At 41.9% G+C, this 26,950-nt stretch overlaps 1 protein-coding gene across 6 annotated transcripts in view; it reads right to left on the bottom strand.

The window, feature by feature from the left end:
- LOC110505907 (synaptosomal-associated protein 25-B) overlaps positions 1–26,950 on the bottom strand; it is an 81,271-nt gene that overhangs the window by 21,011 nt on the left and 33,310 nt on the right. For all 6 annotated transcript variants that reach the window (XR_016492066.1, XR_016492067.1, XR_016492068.1 and 3 more), the window contains exons 2-3: positions 21,557–21,694; positions 15,326–15,367 (exon numbers count right to left, since the gene is read on the bottom strand). Coding sequence is in view for 2 of the 6 variants with exons in the window: in XM_036962705.2 (XP_036818600.1) it covers positions 15,326–15,367; positions 21,557–21,628 (114 nt within the window). In the remaining 4 variants the exon portion in view is untranslated. The remainder of the gene's footprint in view (positions 1–15,325; positions 15,368–21,556; positions 21,695–26,950) is intronic.

Below are 26,950 nucleotides of genomic sequence, written 5' to 3'. Positions count from 1 at the left end.
CACAAAAAGACAATTCTCTAAAAGGCGCTGGAGGACACGTCGAACGTGCTGAACATGAATCTGGAGTGACGGTGAAAAAATCAGGATATCGTCAAGGTAAACGAAAACAAAGATGTTCAGCATGTCTCTCAGGACATCATTGACTAATGCCTGAAAGACAGCTGGAGCGTTAGCGAGGCCGAAAGGAAGAACCCGGTATTCAAAGTGCCCTAACGGAGTGTTAAACGCCGTCTTCCACTCGTCCCCCTCCCTGATGCGCACGAGATGGTAAGCGTTACGAAGGTCCAACTTAGTGAAAAACCTGGCTCCCTGCAGGATCTCGAAGGCTGAAGACATAAGAGGAAGCGGATAACGATTCTTCACTGTTATGTCATTCAGCCCTCGATAATCTATGCAGGGGCCCAGAGACCCGTCCTTCTTCTTGACAAAAAAAACCCCCGCTCCGGCGGGAGAGGAGGAGGGGACTATGGTACCGGCGTCAAGAGCTACAGACAAATAATCTTCGAGAGCCTTACGTTCGGGAGCCGACAGAGAGTATAGTCTACCCCGGGGGGGAGTGGTTCCCGGAAGGAGATCAATACTACAATCATACGACCGGTGTGGAGGAAGAGAGGTGGCCCTGGACCGACTGAACACCGTGCGCAGATCGTGATATTCCTCCGGCACCCCTGTCAAATCACCAGGCTCCTCCTGTGAAGAAGAGACAGAGGAAACAGGAGGGATAGCAGACATTAAACATTTCACATGACAAGAGACGTTCCAGGAGAGGATAGAATTACTAGACCAATTAATGGAAGGATTATGACAAACTAGCCAGGGATGGCCCAAAACAACAGGTGTAAAAGGTGAACGAAAAATTAAAAAAGAAATGGTTTCGCTATGATTACCAGAAACAGTGAGGATTAAAGGTAGCGTCTCACGCTGAATCCTGGGGAGAGGACTACCATCCAGGGCGAACAAGGCCGTGGGCTCCCTTAACTGTCTGAGAGGAATGTCATGTTCCCGAGCCCAGGTCTCGTCCATAAAACAGCCCTCCGCCCCAGAGTCTATTAAGGCACTGCAGGAAGCTGACGAACCGGTCCAGCGTAGATGGACCGACAAGGTAGTGCAGGATCTTGAAGGAGAGACAGGAGTAGTAGCGCTCACCAGTAGCCCTCCGCTTACTGATGAGCTCTGGCTTTTACTGGACATGAAGTGACAAAATGACCAGCAGAACCGCAATAGAGACAGAGGCGGTTGGTGATTCTCCGTTCCCTCTCCTTAGTCGAGATGCGGATACCTCCCAGCTGCATAGGCTCAGCTCCCGAGCCGGCAGAGGAAGATGGTAGTGATGCGGAGAGGGGGGCAACGGAGAACGCGAGCTCCTTTCCACGAGCTCGGTGACGAAGATCAACCCGTCGCTCAATGCGAATAGCGAGTTCAATCAAGGAATCCACGCTGGAAGGAACCTCCCGGGAGAGAATCTCATCCTTTACCTCTGCGCGGAGACCCTCCAGAAAACGAGCGAGCAAAGCCGGCTCGTTCCAGCCACTGGAGGCAGCAAGAGTGCGAAACTCAATAGAGTAGTCTGTTATGGATCGATTACCTTGGCATAGGGAAGACAGGGCCCTGGAAGCCTCCTCCCCAAAAACAGATCGATCAAAAACCCGTATCATCTCCTCCTTAAAGTCCTGATACTGGTTAGTACACTCAGCCCTTGCCTCCCAGATTGCCGTGCCCCACTCACGAGCCCGTGTCACACTGGGTGAGGAACGAGCGGCATTCAGTGGGCTCCCCAGAGTAACACGGCGGGTTATTGATTCTGGGCTCCGGAGATTCGAAAGCCCTGGAAGTGGCCGGTGGATCGAGGCGGAGATGGTGAACCTGTTCTGTGAGGTTGGAGACTTGGGTGGCCAGGGTCTCAACGGCATGTCGAGCAGCAGACAATTCCTGCTCGTGTCTGCCTAGCATCGCTCCCTGGATCTCGACGGCTGAGTGGAGAGGATCCGAAGTCGCTGGGTCCATTCTTGGTCGGATTCTTCTGTCAGGTGCGTGAATGAGGACCCAAAAGCGAATTAACAAACAGAGTTTCTTTAATGATGAACACACGTGGGCTCAGATGGACAGGTAGATTCCGACAGGACAGGACAAGGTTGCAGCAAACACGATGATAGTCTGGTTCAGGCATGAGACACACAAACAAGAATCTGACAAAGACAGGAGCAGAAACAGAGAGAGATATAGGGACTTAATCAGAGGGAAAAAGGGAACAGGTGGGAAAAGGGGTGAATGAGGTAGTCAGAGAAGACAAGGAACAGCTGGGGGAAAGAGGGACAGAAACGGTAACCTAGTACGACCAGCAGAGGGAGACAGGGTGAAAGGAAAGGACAGAAACAAGACACAACATGACAATACATGACACTTCCGGTCAATTTGCAGTCTACATTTTTTTGGTAAATTATGTTCCAGCCCCCTGACCATCTGCTCAAGAAGAAAAAAATGTCCCTCGGCTGAATGGAGTTTATGATCCCTGCTAAAGACAATAGGGTACAATTTGGGATGGATCCCGTGTGGGACATGGTTTATAGATAGAGTCAATGTACATGTTATCCATGAGGTGTTCCGTGGTGACGCAGTGTATGTTACCAGTGCTGAAGTAGAGAGTAACTCATGTAAATGTCAGAAGTTTTGGATTTCATATAAAATTATCTTATTGTAATTCTGGCTTCTCAAACCAATGTGGGATTTTTTAATAATTACTGAAACATGGTTTAAAAAAGTCTGTGCCAAACTCTGATGTCTCTCTCTGATGAATGGATAGTATGTTATAGATCTGATAGTAACCTCATCTATGTTCCTTTAAACTGTTAGCTCTGAGGGTATTGTCAGCAGTAATCATATGCCCATAGAATTGAATGCCACCGTTTGCAATGAAACTGTCGGTCTTAGGAAGAAATCCACTGTGGGCAGCCCACTCAGTACCATTGGCTCAAATGTAAACACCACTACCTCGGATCAGCCTCTCAGAATAGCACTAAAAACAAACAAGCGAACCAGAAAAGGACAATAAATAGCTCATATTAACGTATGTAGACTGAAAAAAAGGTTAATGAAATTGGCAACTTTACTAAAATCAGAAAAGGTTCATATTCTGTCTATCTCTGAAACACACTTAGATAATTCCTTTGATGATGCAGTAGTATACAAAATATAATACATAACATAATATATAATACAATGGAAAATACAGTAAAAAAAATACATATATAGCAATACGTCCTCCATTTGCATTCCTATCTTTCCTGTATATGCTATAACCATGTGTTATAATTCTGTATTGTGTTATGCATTGTATTTTGTATTGCATTATGTATCGCATTATGTATTGTATTATGTATTGTACTATGTAGTGTACTATGTAATGTACTATGTATTGTATTTTGTATCGTATTATGTATTGTATTATTGATTGTTATGTATTGCATTATGCATTTAGTTATATATTGTACTATGTTATGTATTGTCTTATGTGTTGTATTACGTATTATGTATTGTGTTATGTATTGTATTTCATATTGTATTATTATGTATTGTATTTTGTATTGTATTATGTATTGTATTGTGTATTATGTATTGTTTTATGTATTGTATTTTGTATGTGTTATGTATTGTAATATGTATTGTGTATTGTATTATGTATTGTATTTTGTATTGTGTTATGTATTATGTATAATGTTATGTATTGTATTTTGTATTGTGTTATGCATTGTATTATGTATAATGTTATGTATTGTATTTTGCATTGTGTTATGTATTGCATTATGTATAATGTATAATGTTATGTATTTTATTTTGCATTGTGTTATGTATTGTCTTATGTATTGTCTTATGTATTGTATTTTGTATTGTATTATTGATTGTTATGTATTGTATTATGCATTTAGTTATGTATTGTCTTATGTATTGTAATATGTATTGTATTATGTAGTGTATTGTGTTATGCATTGTATTATGTATAATGTTATGTATTTTATTTTGTATTGTGTTATGTATTGTATTATGTATAATGTATAATGTTATGTATTTTATTTTGTATTGTGTTATGTATTGTATTATGTATTTTATTATGTATATTATGTATTCTATTTGTTGTGTTTTGTTTCCTGTTTGGATCCTAATAAAAAACACGAAAGACTCAGAGCTATGCTGATAGATGCAACATGACTACCTCTGAGCAAAACAAGGCTCTATTGGTAAACGATACCAAAAAAAATCCTATCTGGCACAAAGTGGATCTGATCACAACTGCTTTTAGAGGATGTATGATAGTGAGCTATTAGACCAACTCAGAACACAATATATATAAGGATGACAACGAAGCTCCTACTTGCTTGTTTGTTTTCCAACATAATTTGCAAATCATTTGCAAATAAATTCATTAAAAATCCTACAATGTGATTTTCTGGATTTTTTTTCCTCATTTTGTCTGTCATAGTTGAAGTGTACCTATGATGACAATTACAGGCCACTCTCATCTTTTTAAGTGGGAGAACTTGCAATAATTGGTGTCTGACTAAATACTTTTTGCCCCACTGTACCAAGGAATGTAAAGAGATATTCCTTGACACATTCACGCATGCACGCTCACACACACAATTTGCCTTTCTGCGATTCCTAGCATCCTATCGCCTCATCTCCATTTCAACTGACTGTAGAAGGTTCCTTCCCTAGGACCTTCTTCTCCAATGTGTTTGGAAAAGGAGACGAGGAAAGAGGATGTGAGGAATCAAGGAAAGATGAACTGAGAACCATAGAGACAACAGAGAGGACACCCTTGCACCTGTCTTTTCTTACAACACTCTTGGCTGTCCCCATATACATTCTCCTCATTCAAAGAGAACCCTTTGAATGACCTTTTTTGGTTCCGGGTAGAACCCTTTGAGGGGAAAAATATACTTTCAGAAATGCTTTGCTGTGTTTTTACTTGTCTCTTGTTATAGAATTGTCTCTTGTTATGTGCTAGTTTTTTTCTAACCTGACAAACTATTCTTTGTGTAACTTAATCATAAGACTGGAAAGTATAAAGTATAACTAAGAGCAGTTGAGTTTTGCAGGATTGAGGGGCAAAGAAACCTATGGAGAACAAAGACATTATTCCCGCCCAAAACTCCATCATCCAAAAGTTGGGAATTAAATTAAACAATATTTCTGTAAATCCAAGTGGTTGGAGTGGTCCGTGGGTACTTGAAGAACAATTATGTCAGATCAGTTGTGTTTTGGGATCTCATGAAGGACAGTAGAACATCGTAAATGTATCTCTGAACGTGTATATTTCCCAGTGATCAGATTCACATCCAAATGTGGGGAATGAATATGATTAAATATGAAACTATTTGTGAGAAGATGTAATGTGATGTTAGCCTCCTAAATGAGAGAATAGTTTTTCATATGAAGTCTTAAGTTAGGGATAGGGTCCTTTTTTCAGAATTTCCGCCTGACTGACGTGCCCAAGGTAAACTGCCTGTTACTCAGGCCCAGAAGCCAGGATATGCATTTAATTGGTATCATTGGGATAGAAAACACTTTGAAGTTTATAAAAATGTTAAACTAATGTATGAGAGTATAACACAAGTGATATGGTAGCCAGAAATCCAAAGAAAAACCAACCGGAAATTATTATTTTTTGAGATCCCATGCTCTTTCAATGGATAGCTATGGGTCCTATGTAATTCCAGGTCCCATATTGCAATTCCTATGGCTTCCACTAGATGTCAACAGTCTTTGTTCAAGGTTTCAGGCTTGTAACTTGAATGATGAAGAAGTAATATGAGTTTGGATAGAGAGAGTCAACTTTGAAAACCAGTCTTGGTGCACGCCATGGAGAGGACGACACTAGCTTATTTTATTTTCCTATTGAACATACTTCTTTCCGTATGAAATTTTATTTTTTTAATTTTTAATTTACATTTTAGGGTACTTGAGGATTGCATAGAAACGTAGTTTGACTTGTTTGAACAAAGAATAAGGTGTAGTTTTTTGGGTTCCTATCTTGGCATGTTGAACGAGTGGATTACTGAAATCGATGGCGCCAACTAAACAGACTTTTTGGGATATAAACAAGGATTTTATCTAACAAAACGACCATTCATGTTGTAGCTGGGACCCTTGGGATTGCAAACAGAGGACGATTTTCAAAAGTAAGTGATTCATTTAATCTCTATTTGTGATTTTGTGAAGCCTGTGCTGGTTGAAAAATATGTTGATGTGGGGCGCCGTCCTCAAACAATGGCATGATATGCTTTCGCCGTAAAGCCTTTTGTAAATCTGACAATGCAGTTAGATTAAGAAGAATTTCAGTTTTCAACCGATATAAGATACTTGCATGTTCATAAATGTTTAATATTATGATTATTTATTTGAATTCATTCAATTTCATTCATAGGCTATTCATAGGCTAGGTTGTAGCAACCTCATGACGGGTATAGAGTACATTAGAGTATCATGCAGTAGCCTAAACCTATCGATGTTACATTGAGCGGGTTGAACAGAATATGAATGACAGTCATCCCTTATGATGTAATAGAAGTAAGTTCGTTATGATGAAGAAAAAAAAATTGTCCTCCCTGATCTGAAATGGCACAGAGCACCACTGGAATGCACTGACTGTAAGAGCGTCTGCTAATTTACTAAAATGTTAATATGTAAATGTTGAGAGACAGGCCTAATGACATGACCGATCACATCTATCAGACTTCTTTTTTTCCCCCTGTCAGTACTCACACATCAACAACTGAGCTATGAAACCGTTGAGGTCGAGGATATGTGGGTGGGAAAGAGGATTACATCTTCTGGCTTTGCATAGGTTTTGTTCAAAGTGCTTCTGGAATCAACAGAAAGGAATCTTAAGATAGAGGAAAAACAGGTTGACGTACATGTCCTCTCTTTGAATCTGACAGGGACATGTATGTTTAACGGTGCACATCCCGATTCATTCTGTCAAGTCACCACTCACTTCTCCTCACCTATACAGTAGTAGGGCTCTAACAACTTACTCTGTTGTTATGACTACCAGTCCTCAGGATTCATGACGGAGTGAATCACAAACACCCGTGGTGGGCGAGAGTGCTCCATGATATGGCTCCCTAGCCCACTATTTATGGGCAGAAAGACTTTATCATCACACTATATAGTAGCCTAGTATACAAGACACTATTGTGTATATGAGAGAGAGAGAGAGAGAGAGAGAGAGAGAGAGGTGTGTTACTGGCAGTAAGATGGAGATTGTCTTTGATTTTATCGATGTCTCCTGTACTGATCTGCAATTGATATGACAACGAGCCCCCCACCCCTGTATCCCCTTGCTGCCGAGCCATTGGATGGCCAGGGTTGGTTGCATGACATATGATATTCATACCTTGGCCCGGATTACAGTAGGCTACTAAATACTATTTCCAGTGGCACAGTGACTCACCTAATGATGAAGATGAAGCCATGGGCTACTAGTCATGGTGATGGCAGATGCTCTTTGGACTTGTATTGTTTTGTTGTTTCTATTGGTTCAACAGACAGATTAGTCTTCTCTTTTCAAAGGTAGGCATGTGCTTTCATTTCATGTGCTTCTACACCTGCATTGCTTGCTGTTTGGGGTTTTAGGCTGGGTTTCTGTACAGCACTTTGAGATATCAGCTGATGTACGAAGGGCTATATAAATAAATTTGATTTGATTTGCTTTCCAAACTGTACGTTTTTCCTGCAAATGTCACTTGAAATTCACGAAAGGCAATCTGCAAACTACCATAGAAATATAATCTATAGATGGCAGTTCCCGTTCAAGTAAGGACTTGTACCCATGAATTTAACACTCAAATTGCCAGGGTAAGAGGTTCAAAAACCCTTCTATGGATTAAATGTCTATGGCCACAACTCAACACGCTGTATATTTGATCTGCATGCTGCCCAAATGGCTGCTTTCCCGACTGTAGACAACTAGTAACTAACAAAATAAAGGAAACACTTGAGTAAATGAGAGATACAAAATGGATGATATGGCGTGGTTTAGGTCCACCTGTAGAATCTATGCCAAGGAGCATTGAAACTGTCCTGGCAGCTCAAGGTGACCAAACATCGTTTCAAGACACTTTAAATACGGAAAGTATTCAGACCCCTTGACTTCTTCCACATTTTGTTACGTTACAGCCATATTCTAACAATGATTAAATCGTTTTTTTTCCCTCATCAATTGCAAGCCCTGCCACATCTGACGAGCATCAGAGACGGTGTAGTAGGATTCAATCTTAGTCCTCTATTGATGCTTTGCCTGTTTGATGGTTCATCTGAAGGTATAGTATGATTTCTTATAGGCGTCCGGATTAGTGTCCCGCTCCTTGAAAGTGTTTGCTCTAGCCTTTAGCTCAGTGAGGATTTTGCCTGTACTGCATGGCTTCTGATTGGGATATGTACGAACGTTCCCTGTGGAGACGACGTTGTCGATGCACTTATTTATGAGCCCGGTGACTGAGGTGGTATACTCCTCAATGCCATTGCATGAATCCCAGAACATATTCCAGCCTGTGCTAGCAAAACAGTCCTGTAGTGTAGCATCCACATCATCTGACCATTTCCCTATAGAGCGAGTCACTGGTACTTCCTGCTTTAGTTTTTGCTTGTAAGAAGGAATCAGGAGGATGTAATTATGGTCATATTTGCCAAATGGAGGACAAGGAAGAGCTTTGTATGCGTCTCTGTGTGTGGAGTAAAGGTGGTCTAGAGTTTATTTTTCCTCTGGTTGCACATGTGACATGCTGGTAGAAATTAGATTAACATGCATTTAAGTTTGCCTGCATTAATGTTCCTGACCAATAGGAGTGCCACCTCTGGACAAGCATTTTCTTGTTTACTTATACAGCTTGTTGAGTGCTGTCTCAGTGCCAACATCGGTTTGTGGTGGTAACTAAACGGCTACAGAAAATATAGATGAAAACTCTCTTGGTAGATAGTGTGGTCTACAGCTTATCACCTTGAGCACCACATGTTATTGACAAATAGACACACACCCCCACCCCTCTTCTTACCAGAAGTAGCTGTTCTGTCCTGTCGATTCACTGAAAACAAAGCCAACTGTATACAGTATTATCTGTGTCGTTGTTCAGTCACAACTTGGTGAAACATAAGATATTACAGTTTTTAATATCCTGTTGGTAGGATAGTCTCGAATGGAGATCATCCAGTTTATTCTCAAGTTTATACCTATAACATGATGCAGCCACCACTATGCTTAAAAAATGAAGAGTGATACTCAGTAGTGTTGTATTGGATTTGTCCCAAACAAAACATTTTGTATCCAGGACAAAAAGTGAATTGCTTTGCCACATTTTTTGCAGTATTACTTTGGTGCCTTGTTGCAAGCAGGATGCATGTTTTGGAATATTTTTATTCTGTACAGACTTCCTTCTTTTCCTTCTGTCGATTAGGTTAGTATTGTGTTAGTAACTACAATGTTGCTGATCCATCCTCAGTTTTCTCCTATCACAGCCATTAAACTCTGTAACTGTTTTAAAGTCACCATTGGCCTCATTGGAAATCCCTGAGCAGTTTCCTTCCTCTACGGCAACTGAGTTAGGAAGGACGCTTGTATCTTTGTAGTGAGTGGATGTATTGATACACCGTCCAAAGTGTAAATTAATAACTTAAAGTGGAACTGACAGCTTTATAACTACTCTGCAGGTATAAAACAAACAGACAATCAGAATATCAGTCCAACATGTCAAATTCCCAGTTCATGCTACTAAACCAACTTGATAAGAGGTTTTAGAAATGGGTTCTATTTGACTCAGTGGTCCGTGATGAACACTAAGGCATTGTTGGCAGAATACTGTGGATGGATTCAGTTCAAGGCATGATTCATATAATATATTTAATAACAACAAATTTCTGAGTGGCGCAGTGGTCTAAAGCACTACATCGCAGCTGTGCCACTAGGGATTCTGGGTTCGAGTCCATTCTCTGTCGCAACCGGCAGTGACCGGGAGACCTATGGGGTGGTGCACAATTGGCCCAGTGTTGTCCGGGTTAGGAGAGGGCTTGGCCGGCAGGGATGTCCTTGTCCCATCGCGCATCAGAGATTTCTGTGCACTCTGACACGGTTGCCAGGTGTACAGTGTTTCCTCCGACACATTGGTGCGGCAGGCTTCCGGGTTAAGTGTGCGTTGTGTCAAGAAGCCGTGTGGCTTCGTTGGGTTGTGTTTCGGAGGACACATGTCTTTCGACCTTCGTCTCTCCCGAGTTGCAGAGAAGAGACAAGACTGTAACTACCAATTGGATGCCATGAAATTGGGGAGAAAAAAAGGGGTTAACAAAAAATAAATACTCAAAGGGATATTCAATGTCTGCTTTTTTATTTCTACCAGTCTACCAATAGGTCCCCTTCTTTGCGACGCATTTGAAAACCTCCCTGGTCTTTGTTGATGAATCTGTGTTTGAATGTCACTGCTCGACTGGGGGACCTTACAGATAACGTTATGTGTGGGGTACAGAGATGAAGTAGTCATTCGAAAATCTCGTTCAACATTATTATTGCACACAGATTGAGTCCATTGAGTAACTTACAATATGACAGAGTCCATGTAACTTATTATATGACTTTGTTAAACACATTTTTACTCTTGAGCTTATTTAGACCTGCCATAACAAAGGGGTCGAATACGTATTGACATTTCAGCTTTTCATTTTTTATTCATTTGTAAACATAAATTAAAAAAAAAAAAAAAATCCACTTTGACTTTATTGGATATTGTGGGGAAAAATAAATAAATAAATTGTAATTGAAAACATTTTTGATTCAGGTTACAACATAACAAAATGTGGGAAAATCAAGGGGTGTGACTACTTCCTGAAGGCACTGTATCTAATATATAGTGTACAATATAAACGGTATATAGATATTATTATAATAATAATGTTTGCCTCCCACGGGCCTGGGCCTCCCACGGGCCTGGGCCTCCCACGGGCCTGGGCCCAGGGGCTTCAACCCCGGTAAGCCCCTGCATTAATCCGGCCCTGTTCAGACCATGAATGATTTAGTGCAGGTCATTTTAATACAGCTAGCATACCTACATATAGATTTGAGAAATGTAGAGAAAGTACGAGGCATGGAAATAGACTTGATGGCGCCAGATGCTTCTCTTCAACATGTATTATTTACGGTTCAATTTCACATAATGACCCAATTACATGGAGACATATGACACTGCTATGACTGTGTATTTGAAGCTGCCACTTTCCCACCAAACATTCACTAGGAGCAGGACAGATTTCAAAAGTGTTTCCATACATATATTACCTACGATGTTCACCTTTTGTCAGAGTCATCTTGTCCATCTCATCCTACATTCTAGAATGTCTGTCTGTCTGTCTGTCTGTCTGTCTGTCTGTCTGTCTGTCTGTCTGTCTGTCTCTGTCTGTCTCTGTCTGTCTCTGTCTGTCTGTCTGTCTGTCTGTCTGTCTGTCTGTCTCTGTCTGTCTGTCTGTCTGTGTCTGTCTGTCTGTCTTTTCACCTTTTGTCAGTGTCATCTTGTCCATCTCTTCCTACATTCTAGAGCCTGCCTGCCTGTCTGTCTGTCTGTCTGAGAGATGAGGGATTTACATATGTTCTTCAGATCCCGTCTCTCTGGAGATCCCGTCTCTCCACCTGACTAGCAGCATTGATTATTTTCCTCTCTCTCCCTCCACCATTTCAACAGAGTCCTGATATAACAGACTATAATACTGTCTCTCTCTCCCTCCACCATTTCAACAGAGTCCTGATTTAACAGACTATAATACTGTCTCTCTCTCCCTCCACCATTTTAACAGAGTCCTGATATAACAGACTATAATACTGTCTCTCTCTCCCTCCACCATTTCAACAGAGTCCTGATTTAACAGACTATAATACTGTCTCTCTCTCCCTCCACCATTTCAACAGAGTCCTGATATAACAGACTATAATACTGTCTCTCCCTCCCTCCACCATTTCAACAGAGTCCTGATATAACAGACTGTAATACTGTCTCTCCCTCCCTCCACCATTTCAACAGAGTCCTGATATAACAGACTATAAATCTGTCTCTCTCTCCCTCCACCATTTCAACAGAGTCCTGATATAACAGACTATAATACTGTCTCTCCCTCCCTCCACCATTTCAACAGAGTCCTGATTTAACAGACTATAATACTGTCTCTCCCTCCCTCCACCATTTCAACAGAGTCCTGATATAACAGACTATAATACTGTCTCTCCCTCCCTCCACCATTTCAACAGAGTCCTGATTTAACAGACTATAATACTGTCTCTCCCTCCCTCCACCATTTCAACAGAGTCCTGATATAACAGACTATAATACTGTCTCTCCCTCCCTCCACCATTTCAACAGAGTCCTGATATAACAGACTATAATACTGTCTCTCCCTCCCTCCACCATTTCAACAGAGTCCTGATTTAACATACTATAATACTGTCTCTCCCTCCCTCCACCATTTCAACAGAGTCCTGATATAACAGACTATAATACTGTCTCTCCCTCCCTCCACCATTTCAACAGAGTCCTGATATAACAGACTATAATACTGTCTCTCCCTCCCTCCACCATTTCAACAGAGTCCTGATATAACAGACTATAAATCTGTCTCTCTCTCCCTCCACCATTTCAACAGAGTCCTGATATAACAGACTATAATACTGTCTCTCCCTCCCTCCACCATTTCAACAGAGTCCTGATTTAACAGACTATAATACTGTCTCTCCCTCCCTCCACCATTTCAACAGAGTCCTGATATAACAGACTATAATACTGTCTCTCCCTCCCTCCACCATTTCAACAGAGTCCTGATATAACAGACTATAATACTGTCTCTCCCTCCCTCCACCATTTCAACAGAGTCCTGATTTAACAGACTATAATACTGTCTCTCCCTCCCTCCACCATTTTAACAGAGTCCTGATATAACAGACTATAATACTGTCTCTCCCTCCCTCCACCATTTTAACAGAGTCCTGATTTAACAGACTATAATACTGTCTCTCTCTCCCTCCACCATTTCAACAGAGTCCTGATTTAACAGACTATAATACTGTCTCTCTCTCTTCTCATCCTGAACGGCTCAATGCGTACATGGGGGAAAGACAGGTAGATTTAACCCCTCTGTCGCTAGTTGGTTCAAATCTTTGCATTGAAATAGTCAACTGGAATATGTGCCTGATGCTCCACTGTATGCTCCATTGCTAAACTCATAAACCCCAGTCAAGTCTATGACATCTCAGTCAATGACAACCTTACGTAGTGTTATAACGCTTCATAACAGGGCGGCTCAGCGGATAACTCAGTTTGTGGGGCTGATTAAAGACAGATTAGAGGACAGAGGCAGAGTCGAACAACATTACATCAAGGAGATGGATAGCCCAGGAAACCATCAGTCAACATATTCACAACCTCCATAAAACGAAACACCCCCACTCAGTCAAAGAGAGGGCTTCCATTGCACTGAACAGATACGCTCCATGCACTAATACGCACTCTTAGCTGATTCTATTAGCCTAGTGTCCCTAGTTCAAAGCCCACTCAACGGCTATCACCCTGTGCTTGAGAGAAGAAGTCTGTAATTTGATATTTGGAAAAGTATTGACCTGGGTGGGTGGGTTTCTCAAAGCCTTGGTAGCTAAAGAACTACGGTATTTTTCTTAACAACCAAGCCTCATAGCCGTGAAAGAGCTACAACTATAAACGTGGTGTTTGACAGGTCAGTGTCCTACGTGTGAACGAACAACATCAGTGAAATAAAGAAGGTATTACTCTAGGAGTGGTGTGAGCCTAGGTAAACAATAACATAGTACTCATGCACATAGTACTTCGAGAAAGGGTCCTGAATACTTATGTAAATGTGAATATTACAGTTTTACATTTTTAATACTTTTGCAAAAATGTCTAAAAACATTGTTTTCACTTTGTTATTATGGGGTATTGTGTCTAGATTGATGAGGGGTGATTATTTAATCCATTTTAGAATAACAAAATGTGGACAAAGTCAAGGGGTCTGAATAATTTCCGAATGCACTGTACTACAACCAAGCACTGAAACCTCACCCCCTTCCTCTTCAGTGTTTTAACTGGGGGAGCACTAGCCTACAGACACACGTTGTATTGCTGAAGCTCAATGTTTATTTTTGTTGTTGTTTATTTAACCTTTATTTAACTAGGCAGGTCAGTTGATAAGAACAAATTCTTATTTACATTGAAAGCCTACCCCGGCCAAACCCGGACGACGCCGGGCCAATTGTGCACCTCCCTATGGGACTCCCAATCACGGCCCGATGTGATGCAGCCTGGATTCAAACCAGGTAATGCATTGACGCCTCTTTTACTGAGATGTAGTGTCTTAGACCACTGCGCCACTCGGGAACATACTATATCCTAGAAGGTATGTTTGTAACAGCCATACATATTAAATCCATGTTGTGGCCCAGGGTTATATACAGCGTTGGCTGTATGTATGTGTAGCTACCTACTTTCAGGAGGCTGCTGAGGGGAGGACGGCTCATAATAATGGCCGAAACGGAGCGAAATGGAATGGCTTCAAACACCTGGAAACCATGGAAACCAGGTGTTTGATGTATTTGATACCATTTCACCTATTCCTCTCCAGCCATTACCGTGAACCTGTTCTCCCCAATTAAGGTGCCACAAACCTCCTGTGGACCTACTCATGCATTATACATACTGGGATATTGGCCCTTCATCCTCTACAATTTAAAGCACTCTGGAAACAGACACAGTCACAGATACACGGTACACTTAAAGCACTATTCAGCCATTGTCTTCCAGGAAGTAGGAGTGTTGTTGAACTGAGGCTAGTCCCTCGACTAGGAGGAGTCAAACTCTAAAACGCAAGGAGATGTGCTTTTTTTTGTAAAACAAATTATGTAAAACTGAACCAAAAATTAAACATCACTACAAAGGAAGTACAAGTGCTTATATTTCACGCGGAAATTAGGAAGTTTAATTTGTCTCTCCATTAGAATAAGAGAACTGTGTGTGTGTGTGTGTGTGTGTGTGTGTGTGTACAGATAAGAAGTAGATGGAGAAGCAGATCTATAGAAGGTAACGCTGTAGGAAACACCCAAACTCACCAGGCCAACACCATGCCTCTGCTACTGACAGATGATTTAACACACACCCCATAGCTACACATCCACTGGGTTGAAATATACCAGTACGTTAAATACCAAAAAGTGATTTATGTTAAGCATGATTTATATTTATTTTCACCGGGTAAAGTGTGTGTGTAATGTAATGTAATGTTGACATGACCTTACCTCCTCAACCATGGCCAGCATACGCCGAGTGCTCTCCAGCGACTGTGGAGAGAAAACACCCATATTAGAGAGTTGTCAGATGAATCTCTTCTCTACTACTGAACTGTACCTCACACCTGGTGGGGAATACACCTGGTGGGGAATACACCTGGTGGGGAATACACCAGGTGATGAATACACCTGGTGGGGAATACACCTGGTGATGAATACACCTGGTGGGGAATACACCTGGTGATGAATACACCTGGTGGGGAATACACCTGGTGATGAATAAACCTGGTGGGGAATACACCTGGTGGGGAATACACCAGGTGATGAATACACCTGGTGGGGAATACACCTGGTGATGAATACACCTGGTGGGGAATACACCTGGTGATGAATACACCTGGTGATGAATACACCTGGTGGGGAATACACCTGGTGATGAATACACCTGGTGGGGAATACACCTGGTGATGAATACACCTGGTGATGAATACACCTGGTGGGGAATACACCTGGTGGGGAATACACCTGGTGATGAATACACCTGGTGATGAATACACCTGGTGGGGAATACACCTGGTGATGAATACACCTGGTGATGAATACACCTGGTGGGGAATACACCTGGTGGGGAATACACCTGGTGATGAATACACCTGGTGATGAATACACCTGGTGGGGAATACACCTGGTGGGGAATACACCTGGTGATGAATACACCTGGTGGGGAATACACCTGGTGATGAATACACCTGGTGGGGAATACACCTGGTGGGGAATACACCAGGTGATGAATACACCTGGTGGGGAATACACCTGGTGATGAATACACCTGGTGGGGAATACACCTGGTGATGAATACACCTGGTGGGGAATACACCTGGTGATGAATACACCTGGTGGGGAATACACCTGGTGATGAATACACCTGGTGATGAATACACCTGGTGGGGAATACACCTGGTGGGGAATACACCTGGTGATGAATACACCTGGTGGGGAATACACCTGGTGATGAATACACCTGGTGGGGAATACACCTGGTGATGAATACACCTGGTGATGAATACACCTGGTGGGGAATACACCAGGTGATGAATACACCTGGTGATGAATACACCTGGTGGGGAATACACCTGGTGATGAATACACCTGGTGATGAATACACCTGGTGGGGAATACACCAGGTGATGAATACACCTGGTGGGGAATACACCTGGTGATGAATACACCTGGTGATGAATACACCTGGTGGGGAATACACCAGGTGATGAATACACCTGGTGGGGAATACACCTGGTGATGAATACACCTGGTGGGGAATACACCTGGTGATGAATACACCTGGTGATGAATACACCTGGTGATGAATACACCTGGTGGGGAATACACCTGGTGATGAATACACCTGGTGGGGAATACACCTGGTGGGGAATACACCTGGTGGGGAATACACCTGGTGGGGAATACACCTGGTGATGAATACACCTGGTGGGGAATACACCTGGTGGGGAATACACCTGGTGATGAATACACCTGGTGGGGAATACACCTGGTGGGGAATACACCTGGTGATGAATACACCTGGTGGGGAATACACCTGGTGGGGAATACACCTGGTGGGGAATACACCTGGTGATGAATACACCTGGTGGGGAATACACCTGGTGATGAATACACCTGGTGATGAATACACCTGGTGATGAATACACCTGGTGGGGAATACACCTGGTGATGAATACACCTGGTGATGAATACACCTGGTGATGAATACACCTGGTGATGAATACACCTGGTGGGGAATACACCTGGTGGGGAATACACCTGGTGGGGAATACACCTGGTGGGGAATACACCTGGTGATGAATACACCTGGTGGGGAATACACCAGGTGATGAATACACCTGGTGGGGAATACACCAGGTGATGAATACACCTGGTGGGGAATACACCTGGTGGGGAATACACCTGGTGGGGAATACACCAGGTGATGAATACACCTGGTGGGGAATACACCTGGTGATGAATACACCTGGTGGGGAATACACCTGGTGGGGAATACACCTGGTGGGGAATACACCTGGTGATGAATACACCTGGTGGGGAATACACCTGGTGGGGAATACACCTGGTGATGAATACACCTGGTGGGGAATACACCTGGTGGGGAATACACCTGGTGATGAATACACCTGGTGGGGAATACACCTGGTGGGGAATACACCTGGTGGGGAATACACCTGGTGATGAATACACCTGGTGGGGAATACACCTGGTGATGAATACACCTGGTGGGGAATACACCTGGTGATGAATACACCTGGTGATGAATACACCTGGTGGGGAATAAACCTGGTGATGAATACACCTGGTGGGGAATACACCTGGTGGGGAATACACCTGACAAACAGTCAGCTATATCATTAACATATCATTAACATATTAACATTGACACACAGTGAGCTGTATCATTAACATATCATTAACATTGACACACAGTGAGCTATATCATTAACATACCATTAACATATTAACATTAACCCACAGTGAGCTAAAAATTCTTCACATTCCCACTGGATTTTTGACCAGTTCTCCTCACTCTTTCCCTCTTTTTCCATCTATCCCCCTTTTCATACATCTACATCCCTCTGTGTTTATCTCACTCGATCTCCCTTTCCCTCTCATCTGCTCTGCTTCTCCCTTCCCCTCCTCAATCTCCCGCTCTCCCTCCTCCCTTTCCTCCCTCCTCCCTTTCCTCCCTCCCTCCTTCCCTTCCTCCCGGCCTCCCTCCCATTCCTTTACTTATCCAATCTCTCTCTCTCTCTCGTCTCGCTCTCTCTCCAGAGCCTGGCTGGATTACATTATCCCTTCCTGAATGTTTAATAGGTCCATTTGAGCTAGTGTGTTATTCTGGCCATCTGAATTAAGGCTGTGCCCCACTCAGAAAGAACAGGCTAGAGAGATGTACAGTTAGCACTGTCTAAAACACCCACAGCAAAACCATGGGAACATGGACACAGTAGGATAAATAACCCAGAACCATGACACCTAGTTTATAACAAATAGAGCTTATGTCTGACTAACGGTAGTTGACACGCAGTGCTCGATAACAGAGAGGGGAGAATAGAGAGAGAATAACAGTGATGTGGATAACAAGACAACTGAACCAAGGATCATTAATGTGAGATTATTAACGTGAGATTATAACGCATTGTCAATCTGTGATCAAATGAACCCAAGGACAGTAGGCTACATGCGACAGTATGTTAGGGTGAGATATTAGACAGTGCATTCTGTTACCGACCTCAGACGCCACACGTTCACCCTGCGGGGCGACAGACGTAGGGGATCATAATAATGCATCATACTCCACTTTTCCCAAAGATGCAGGAAAGTTCACAAAACAAGAGATTTATCTGTGTCGATGTGTGATTATATCAAATGTTGTCATCCCTTTGATTATCAACCCAGACCAAACTGATGGCCATTTCAGAAAAAATACTTCCTGTGCCATGCAAGGTTTTTGTCCACTAACCGAGTCAAATACTCAAGTGATCTTGACACAAAGTGGGATTTGGCTGATAATGGGCCAATATCTGGATGTCTGTTATTATTGACACCAAGCAGGCAGTCCTAGGGCTGGCACTACCTCAAAGAGTCAACAAAGGTTCTTTCATGTAACAGATTGACGTATATTGTCACGAGTCTTGTCCTGGAGGTAGAACGGAGTGGTTTCTGCTAAATGGGCTACAGTGGCTTGCGAAAGTATTCACCCCCCTTCGCATTTTTCCTATTTTGTTGCCTGATAAACTGGAATTAAAATTTACACAACATGTCTACCACGTTGAAGATGCTAAATATTTTTTATTGTGAAACAAACAAGAAAAAATACAAAAAAAAAACAGAAAGCTTTAGCAGGCATAACTATTCAACCCTCTCAAAGTCAATACTTTGTAGAGCCACCTTTTGCAGCAATTACAGCTGCAAGTCTCTTGGGGTTTGTCTCTATAAGCTTGGCACATCTAGCCACTGGGATTTTTGCCCATTCTTCAAGGCAAAACTGCTCCAGCTCCTTCAAGTTGAAAGGTTTTGCTGGTGTACAGCAATCTTTTAGTCATACCACAGATTCTCAATTGGATTGAGGTTTGTGCTTTGACGAGGCCATTCCAAGATGTTTCCCCTAAATTTACTCGAGTGTTGCTTTAGCAGTATGCTTAGGGTCGTTGTCCTGCTGGAAGGTGAACCTCCGTCCCAGTTTCAATCTCTTGAAGACTGAAAAAGGTTTCCCTCAAGAATTTCCCTGTATTTAACTCTGACCAGTTTCCCAGTCCCTGCCGATGAAAAACATCCCCACAGGGATGGTATTCTCTGGGTGATGAGAGGTGTTGGGTTTGCACCAGACATAGCGTTTTCCTTGATGGCCAAAAAGCTAAATTTTAGTCTCATCTGACCAGAGTACCTTCCTCCATATGTTTAGGGAGTCTCCCACATGCCTATTGGCGAACACTAAATTTGTTTGCTTATTTTTTTCTTTAAACAATGGCTTTTTTCTGGCCACTCTTCCGTAACGTCCAACTCTGGAGTGTACGGCTTAAACTGTTCCTATGGACAGATACTCCAATCTCCGCTGTAGAGCTTTTCAGCTCCTTCAGGGTTATCTTTGGTCTCCTTGTTGCCGCTCTGATTAATGCCTTCCTTGCCTGGTCCATGAGTTTTGGTGGGCGGCCATCTCTTGGCAAGTTTGTTGTGGTGCCATATTCTTTCAATTTTTTAAAAATGGATTTAATGGAGCTCCGTGGGATGTTTAAAGTTTCCGATATTTTTTTATAATCCAACCCTGATCTGTACTTCTCCGCAACCTGACCTGTTTGGAGAACTCCTTGGTCTTCATGATGCCGCTTGCTTGGTGGTGTTGTAGACTCTGGGGCCTTTCAGAACAGATGTATATATCCTGAGATCATATGACAGATCATGTGACACTTAGATTTCACACAGGTGGACTTTATTTAACTAATTATGTGACTTCTGAAGGTAATTGTTTCCACCAGATCTTATTTAGGGGTTTCGTATCAAAGGGGGTGAATACATATGCACACACCACTTTTCTGTTTTTTATTTTAGATCATTTTTTATTATTGATTTTCATTTCACTTCACCAATTTGGACTATTTTGTGTATGTCCATTACATGAAATCCAAATTAAAATCCATTTAAAATACAGGTTGTAATGAGACAAAATATGACAAATTAGGAAAAACACCAAGGGGGATGAATACTTTTGCAAGGCACTGTATATTGTAAAAATTGATTAAAACAGATATTAGCTCTTTGGTCTTAATTTAGAGTTAGGATAAGGCATTAGGGTTAGGTTTAAGGTTAGGGTTATGTTTAAAATCAGATTGTATAACGTTGTGGCTGTGCCAGCTAGTGACCACTCTGAAAAGCTGTCTCTAGTAGGCTACAGGAGTCATCCCAATATGGCTGCCTCAAAGCATAAATACAGGTTATATTATGATTTGCATACACAGATTTGATCTCTTTCTATCCATGTAAGCCGGAATAAAAGTGTAAGTGTAGCTAGCTAAATATAAACAAAGCTCATTGTCAAATTAAAACACAATCTGTTAATTAACTTACACAGATTGTAAAATACAAGGTAAGTAGTAGGCTACAGATAGCAATGTGCGGTACATTCTTCACAAAATAAAGACACACACACAAATGTACACACACACACACAATGTATCAGACCAAAAACAAAATGGTGTGTTTCAGGCAGGGTCTGGTTGACTCAGCTTAGCTTAGAGCAATACAGTATATTTATAGTCAAACAGCACTCACACATCTTTCTAATTCATGACTTGCATAACCCCACATAGTCTCTTTCCCCTCAAGTACAGATTGTTTTACAGTGTAGCTAAAGTAGAACAAAAAAGTTGACAGAGCTCTGATATGTAATGAAGATGCTTAATTGTTTGCTTCGGTCTCAGGTGTGGAGCTCAACGCCCATGTTCAGAAAAACGTCTCAGAGTACAAGTGCTGATCCTCCTGTCCGTATATAACCATATTCATTACGATCTAAAAGGCTAAATTAATCCTAAAATCAGTACTCGCACTCTGAGACGCGCCCTGATGTGGATCTCATTTGTGTTCATGAAACAATGAAGATCTACTGTGAGCCGTCACTTAGGTTGGAGGTGTGTGTGAGGTGTGTGTGGTAGCTGTCTTTGTGTGTGTTTTTACCTCATCAGCTATCTGGTCCGCCTTTGTCTGCAGGTTTTCCAGCTCATTGCGCATGTCCGCTTCATCTGCCATGGCTTTTGGGTTGTGAGATGGGCGTCGGCCTCCAAACAATGAGAAAAGTGGCTGCTATTGTAAAAACTGAGAAGAGAGAGAGAGAGAGAGAGAGAGAGAGAGAGAGAGAGAGAGAGAGAAAATAACAACCATGGTAAGTATCGTCACATTAGTGTTTGATGGCGATTAACAGAAAAAAATGTTCACTTAGATTTGCTTAGAGATAATATATATGCAGAGATCACAAATCAAATCAAATCAAATGTATTTATTTCACCCTTCTTACATCAGCTGATGCCACAAAGTGCTGTACAGAAACCCAGTCTAAAACCCCAAACAGCAAGCAATGCAGGTGTAGAAGCACAGTGACTAGGAAAAACTCCCTAGAAAAGCCAAAACCTAGGAAGAAAGCTAGAGAGGAACCAGGCTCCAGCCTGGCTGTGCCTGGTGGAGATTATAACAGAACATGGCCAAGATGTTCAAATGTTCATAGATGAACAACAGGGTCAAATAATAATAATCACAGTAGTTGTCGAGGGTGCAACAAGTCAGCACCTCAGGAGTAAATGTCAGTTGGCTTTTCATAGCCGATCATTAAGAGTATCTCTACCGCTCCTGCTATCTCTAGAGAGTTGAAAACAGCAGGTCTGGGACAGGTAGCACGTCCGGTGAACAGGTCAGGGTTTCATAGCCGCAGGCATAACAGTTGAAACTGGAGCAGCAGCCGGGCCAGGTGGACATCACACACATGTCAAGCCGCATTTCAGATACTGTAGGATAGGACGTTTCTTTGATAATGAATCTAGTCAACCATTAATCATTGTGGATGGCTCAGAGTTATCCCAGTTCCCAGTTCTCAAAGTTTTGAGTCAAACAAGTAAAACATTTGCGATCACCTTAACTGAAGCATCATCTAGACCAGTTCCTCGGGGGCCTGATTGATGTCACACTGTTGTCCCAGCAAACACTGAATCCAATAATTAACTAATCATGATCTTCAGTTTAGAATACAATGTGTATAATTAGCTGTGTTTGCAAGGGGTGGTGGAAAGTGTGACAATGCTCCGGCCCCCAAGGACTGGAGTTGTCTAATCTCTCGTGCACAGATGTACGTAAAATGTAGGTTCTGTCGCGAATGAATGGGATGCGTGGGATAATAACAGTAATTCCAGTGTTTGGGTTTTTGTCACTGGTTATTTGGACTTGATGGGACTTTGGCTGAGAGTTTCCTTTCGTGAGGGTGGAGACTTTGCATACTTGAATTCTCAAATTTAAAATACAAACATGTATAGAGCTAGAATTTAATCACACAGCTGACCAAATTACGTAAGATTTCAGTTATGGGTTAACCTGAGATTAAGATCAGACAGACACAGCAGCCAAATCCCCCAAGGAAGAGTCCTTCCCTCTCTCTCTTATCCTTCCTGTGGTATCCCTGTCTGGTCTCCCTCACAGCTCTGAGAGATGCATATAATAGTTGAGATGGGTTCAGTCAGGCCTTTACACTAAGACCAGCACCCCTGGTAGGATTAAGTGTTATTGTCACTGTGTAATGGTAATGCTCCTGTCAAGGGTCTCCTCTCTGCCTCCCAGACAGATGGCTTTAGCTCCCACTTCTCTATGAGAGCATCTGAAATCCATATCCATCCCTGTCTACCCTTCTCCAGGGAAATTAGAAACTTATCTCAAGTGTTTCCATAGGAGAGCGGGAGAGGGGGAGGTAGACTCTAAACTGAGAGGAGTTGTCAGATTTTTATTTGTAATACAGGTTTTATTTCAGTTCACTTCAATCTGTAATTTATGTATTATATTTACGTAAGCGGAGCCTGATTTCCCGGTTTTCCGGAGCCTACTCCTTATCCAAAAAGCATATATATTATATATTTTTGGTAATTTTTACTCAATTTTTTCCCCCCAATTTCGTGATTAAGATCTTGTCTCATCGTTGCAACTCCCCAACAGCCAAACCCTCCCCTAACCTGGACGACAGGGTGTTGGTGCAAAGGTTAAAATGCTGTATAATTACTAGTCATGCTCTAGATTGGTTTATAAATTACCTATCAAATCATACACCATGTGTAACGGCGGATGGTTCTAAATCCATAGAGTCCATAGAGTTGTGCTCAGGTGTTCCGCAAGGTACTATTTTGGGTCCACTGTTGTTCATCAACAACATTGGGGATCATATTGAAACAGCAGATGTTCATTTTTATGCAGATGATCCTGTTTTTCATTCAAGTGGTAGCAGTTACCATACAACAGAATCTGTATGATTTGAAGCTGGTTCTGAATTCGGGTTAAACAAAATGCATGGTATTTTCAAATGCCAGGCATGTTACGAATCATGTCATTGCTACAATGGATGTACATACTATAGAGCATGTCAAAGTGTACAAATATTTGGGAGTGTGGGTTGATGACAAGCTGAGCTGAGCTGTTCATGTTGAAAACGTGATAAGGAAGGTCAAGCTGAGAATAGGTTTTTATTACCAGCATTAGGCTTGTTTGTCTCTGGAGGCCAGAAAGGAGCAGGTATGATGTACATTACTGACAGCTTTAGATTTGAGTGATGTTATAAACTCAGCAAAAAAAGAAATGCCCCTTTTTCAGGACCCTGTCTTTCAAAGATAACTAGTAAAAATCCACAGATCTTCATTGTAAAAGGTTAAAACACTGTTTAAATAGTGAGGTCTTGTAGGCCTGTTGTAAGGCAGGTCCTCACCAGACATCACTGGCAAAAACGTTGCCTATGGGCACAAACCCACTGTCGCTGGACGAGACAGGACTGGCAAAAAGTGCTCTTCACTGACGAGTCACGGTTTTGTCTCACCAGGGGTGATGGTCAGATTCGTGTTTATCGTCAAAGGAATGAGCGTTACACTGAGGCCTGTACTCTGGAGCGGGATCTATTTGGAGGTGGAGGGTCCGTCATGGTCTGGGGCAGTGTGTCACAGCATCATAGGACTGAGCTTGATGTCATTGCAGGCAATCTCAATGCTGTGCCTAACAGGGAAGACATCCTCCTCCCTCATGTGGTACCCTTCCTGCAGGCTAATCCTGACATGACCCTTCAGCATGACAATGCCACCAGCCATTCTGCTCATTCTGTGCTTGATTCCTGCAAGACAGGAATGTCAGTGTTCTGCCATGGCCAGCGAAGAGCCCGATCTCAATCTCATTGAGCACATCTGGAACCTGTTGGATCGGAGGGTAAGGGCTAGGGCCATTCCCCCCAGAAATGTCCTGGAATTTGCAGGTGCCTTGGTGGAAAAGTGGCGTAACATCTCACAGCAAGAACTGGCAAATCTGGTGCCGTCCATGAGGAGGAGATGCACTGCAGTACTTAATGCAGCTGGTGGCCACACCAGATACTGACTGTTAATTTGGATTTGGACCTCCCTTTGTTCAGGGACACATTATTCAATTTCTGTTAGTCACATGTCTGTGGAACTTGTTCAGTTTATGTCTCAGTTGTTGAATCTTGTTATGATCGTACAAATATTTACACGTTAAGTTTTCTGAAAATAAACGCAGTTGACAGTGAGAGGACGTTTCTTTTTTTGCTGAGTTTATATATGGAGGCCTCAACCACTACCCGGAGAGCACTTGATTCAGTGTATCATGCGTCCTTCAAGTTCATTACCAATCAAACACATCTAACACATCATTGTGATCTCTAGAGCACCGTTGGCTGGTCATTATTGACCTTGCCTTGATCTCTACAACAAAAACCTGTATAAACCAAGGTTAAATAAACATGTAAAATTAAAACATCTAGGCCTATACATCTTTACTTTAAAAAACATCTAGGTGTTAGGTTCTTATTTTTCAGAGTAAATAAGTCACGGACACTAGAGAAGCTTTAACCAAGTTTAATTATTCCCCAAGGTTCTGTACAGCTGTAATCAGACAGCGAAACATTTCAGACATTACAGTTTATATGCATCCTGCTTAGGACACCCCTCCTCCTTACAGCTCCACAGGAAAGAAGGTAACCAGATACCAACCCTGATTACTCCCTTAAGGGGAACTGAACTCACCCCTCACCTCATAATCTACAGATATCCATCTGTCTGTCTTCCCTATATCAACTCATCGCTCTCCTCTATCAAACACATTCCAAAGCCTTCTGTCTCTCTTCAGAGAACCATTAACTTCTAACATTTCCTATCATTAATTTACTACCTCAATGATCAAAGTTTAGCCGATTCCAACATAGGCCTGTTTATTTTAGTCAGTGAAGAACAAATTCTTATTTTCAAAGATGGCCTAGGAACAGTCTTATTCAGAGGCAGAGCAATTTTGTACCCTGTCAGCTCAGGGATTTGATCTTGCAACCTTTTGTTTACTAGTCCAATGCTCTAACCAGTAGGCTACGCTGCCACCCAGTAAAGCCTATACAGCTTAACTTTAGATAACATCTAGGTCTATAGAGCTTTACTTTAAATAACATCTAGGCCTATAAGGCTTTACTTTAGATAACATCTAGGTCTATAGAGCTTTACTTTAGATAACATCTAGGTCTATAGAGCTTTACTTTAAATAACATCTAGGCCTATAGAGCTTTACTTTAGATAACATCTAGGCCTATAAAGCTTTACTTTAAATAACATCTAGGCCTATAGATGATTTACTTTAGATAACATCTAGGACTATACAGCTTTACTTAAAATAAAATCTAGGCCTATAAATTATGTACTTTAAATAACATCTAGGCCTATACAGATTTACTTTAAATAACATCTAGGCCTATAGATGATGTACTTTAAATAACATCTAGGCCTATACATGATGTAGTTTAAATACATTATACTATACGTTATGCCATTAACATAAAAACATAAACAACACTACACTTTGTCATTCCAAGTTCAGTTGTCATAATGTCAAAGCTTTTTTTTTTTTTTTGAAAATCGTGTTTAGAAGACAATCATTTGAACTCTACAAATAGCCATTTTATCTGCTGAGCGATGTATATCCTTCTTTATCTGCGAAGCTTTGATGTCGGGACAGACGGAAAACCGTAGCATGTGACTGCTGTCAAGTACACAGCATCGGAAAACACGGCGTGTGTTTTGAGGTCAACAATAGCGTTTCTATTTCCATAAACTGGGAGGCAGGTGGCCAGACAGTCAATATTTCGAAGACGTGGAAACGCTATTTATGAACAATGAGTTTGGGTGTTACTCCTCAGTGTGTAGGATCGTATTATGATCACCCTGTTTGTCTGCTGTTTGTCTGCTGTGAGAAACTGGTCAAATGAAGATACTACATACATAGAGAACATCATGAGCCTGGATCCCAACCAATACACTATCACTCACTGCTGTGTAGCTTTTGTCA

The sequence above is a fragment of the Oncorhynchus mykiss genome, chromosome 25 (genome assembly GCF_057628025.1).
Source record: "Oncorhynchus mykiss isolate SJ-2025 chromosome 25, ASM5762802v1, whole genome shotgun sequence".
Classification (NCBI taxonomy): domain Eukaryota; kingdom Metazoa; phylum Chordata; class Actinopteri; order Salmoniformes; family Salmonidae; genus Oncorhynchus; species Oncorhynchus mykiss.
The sequence above is the reverse complement of the archived record's forward strand: the minus strand, read 5'-3'. Positions and strand labels throughout refer to the sequence as shown.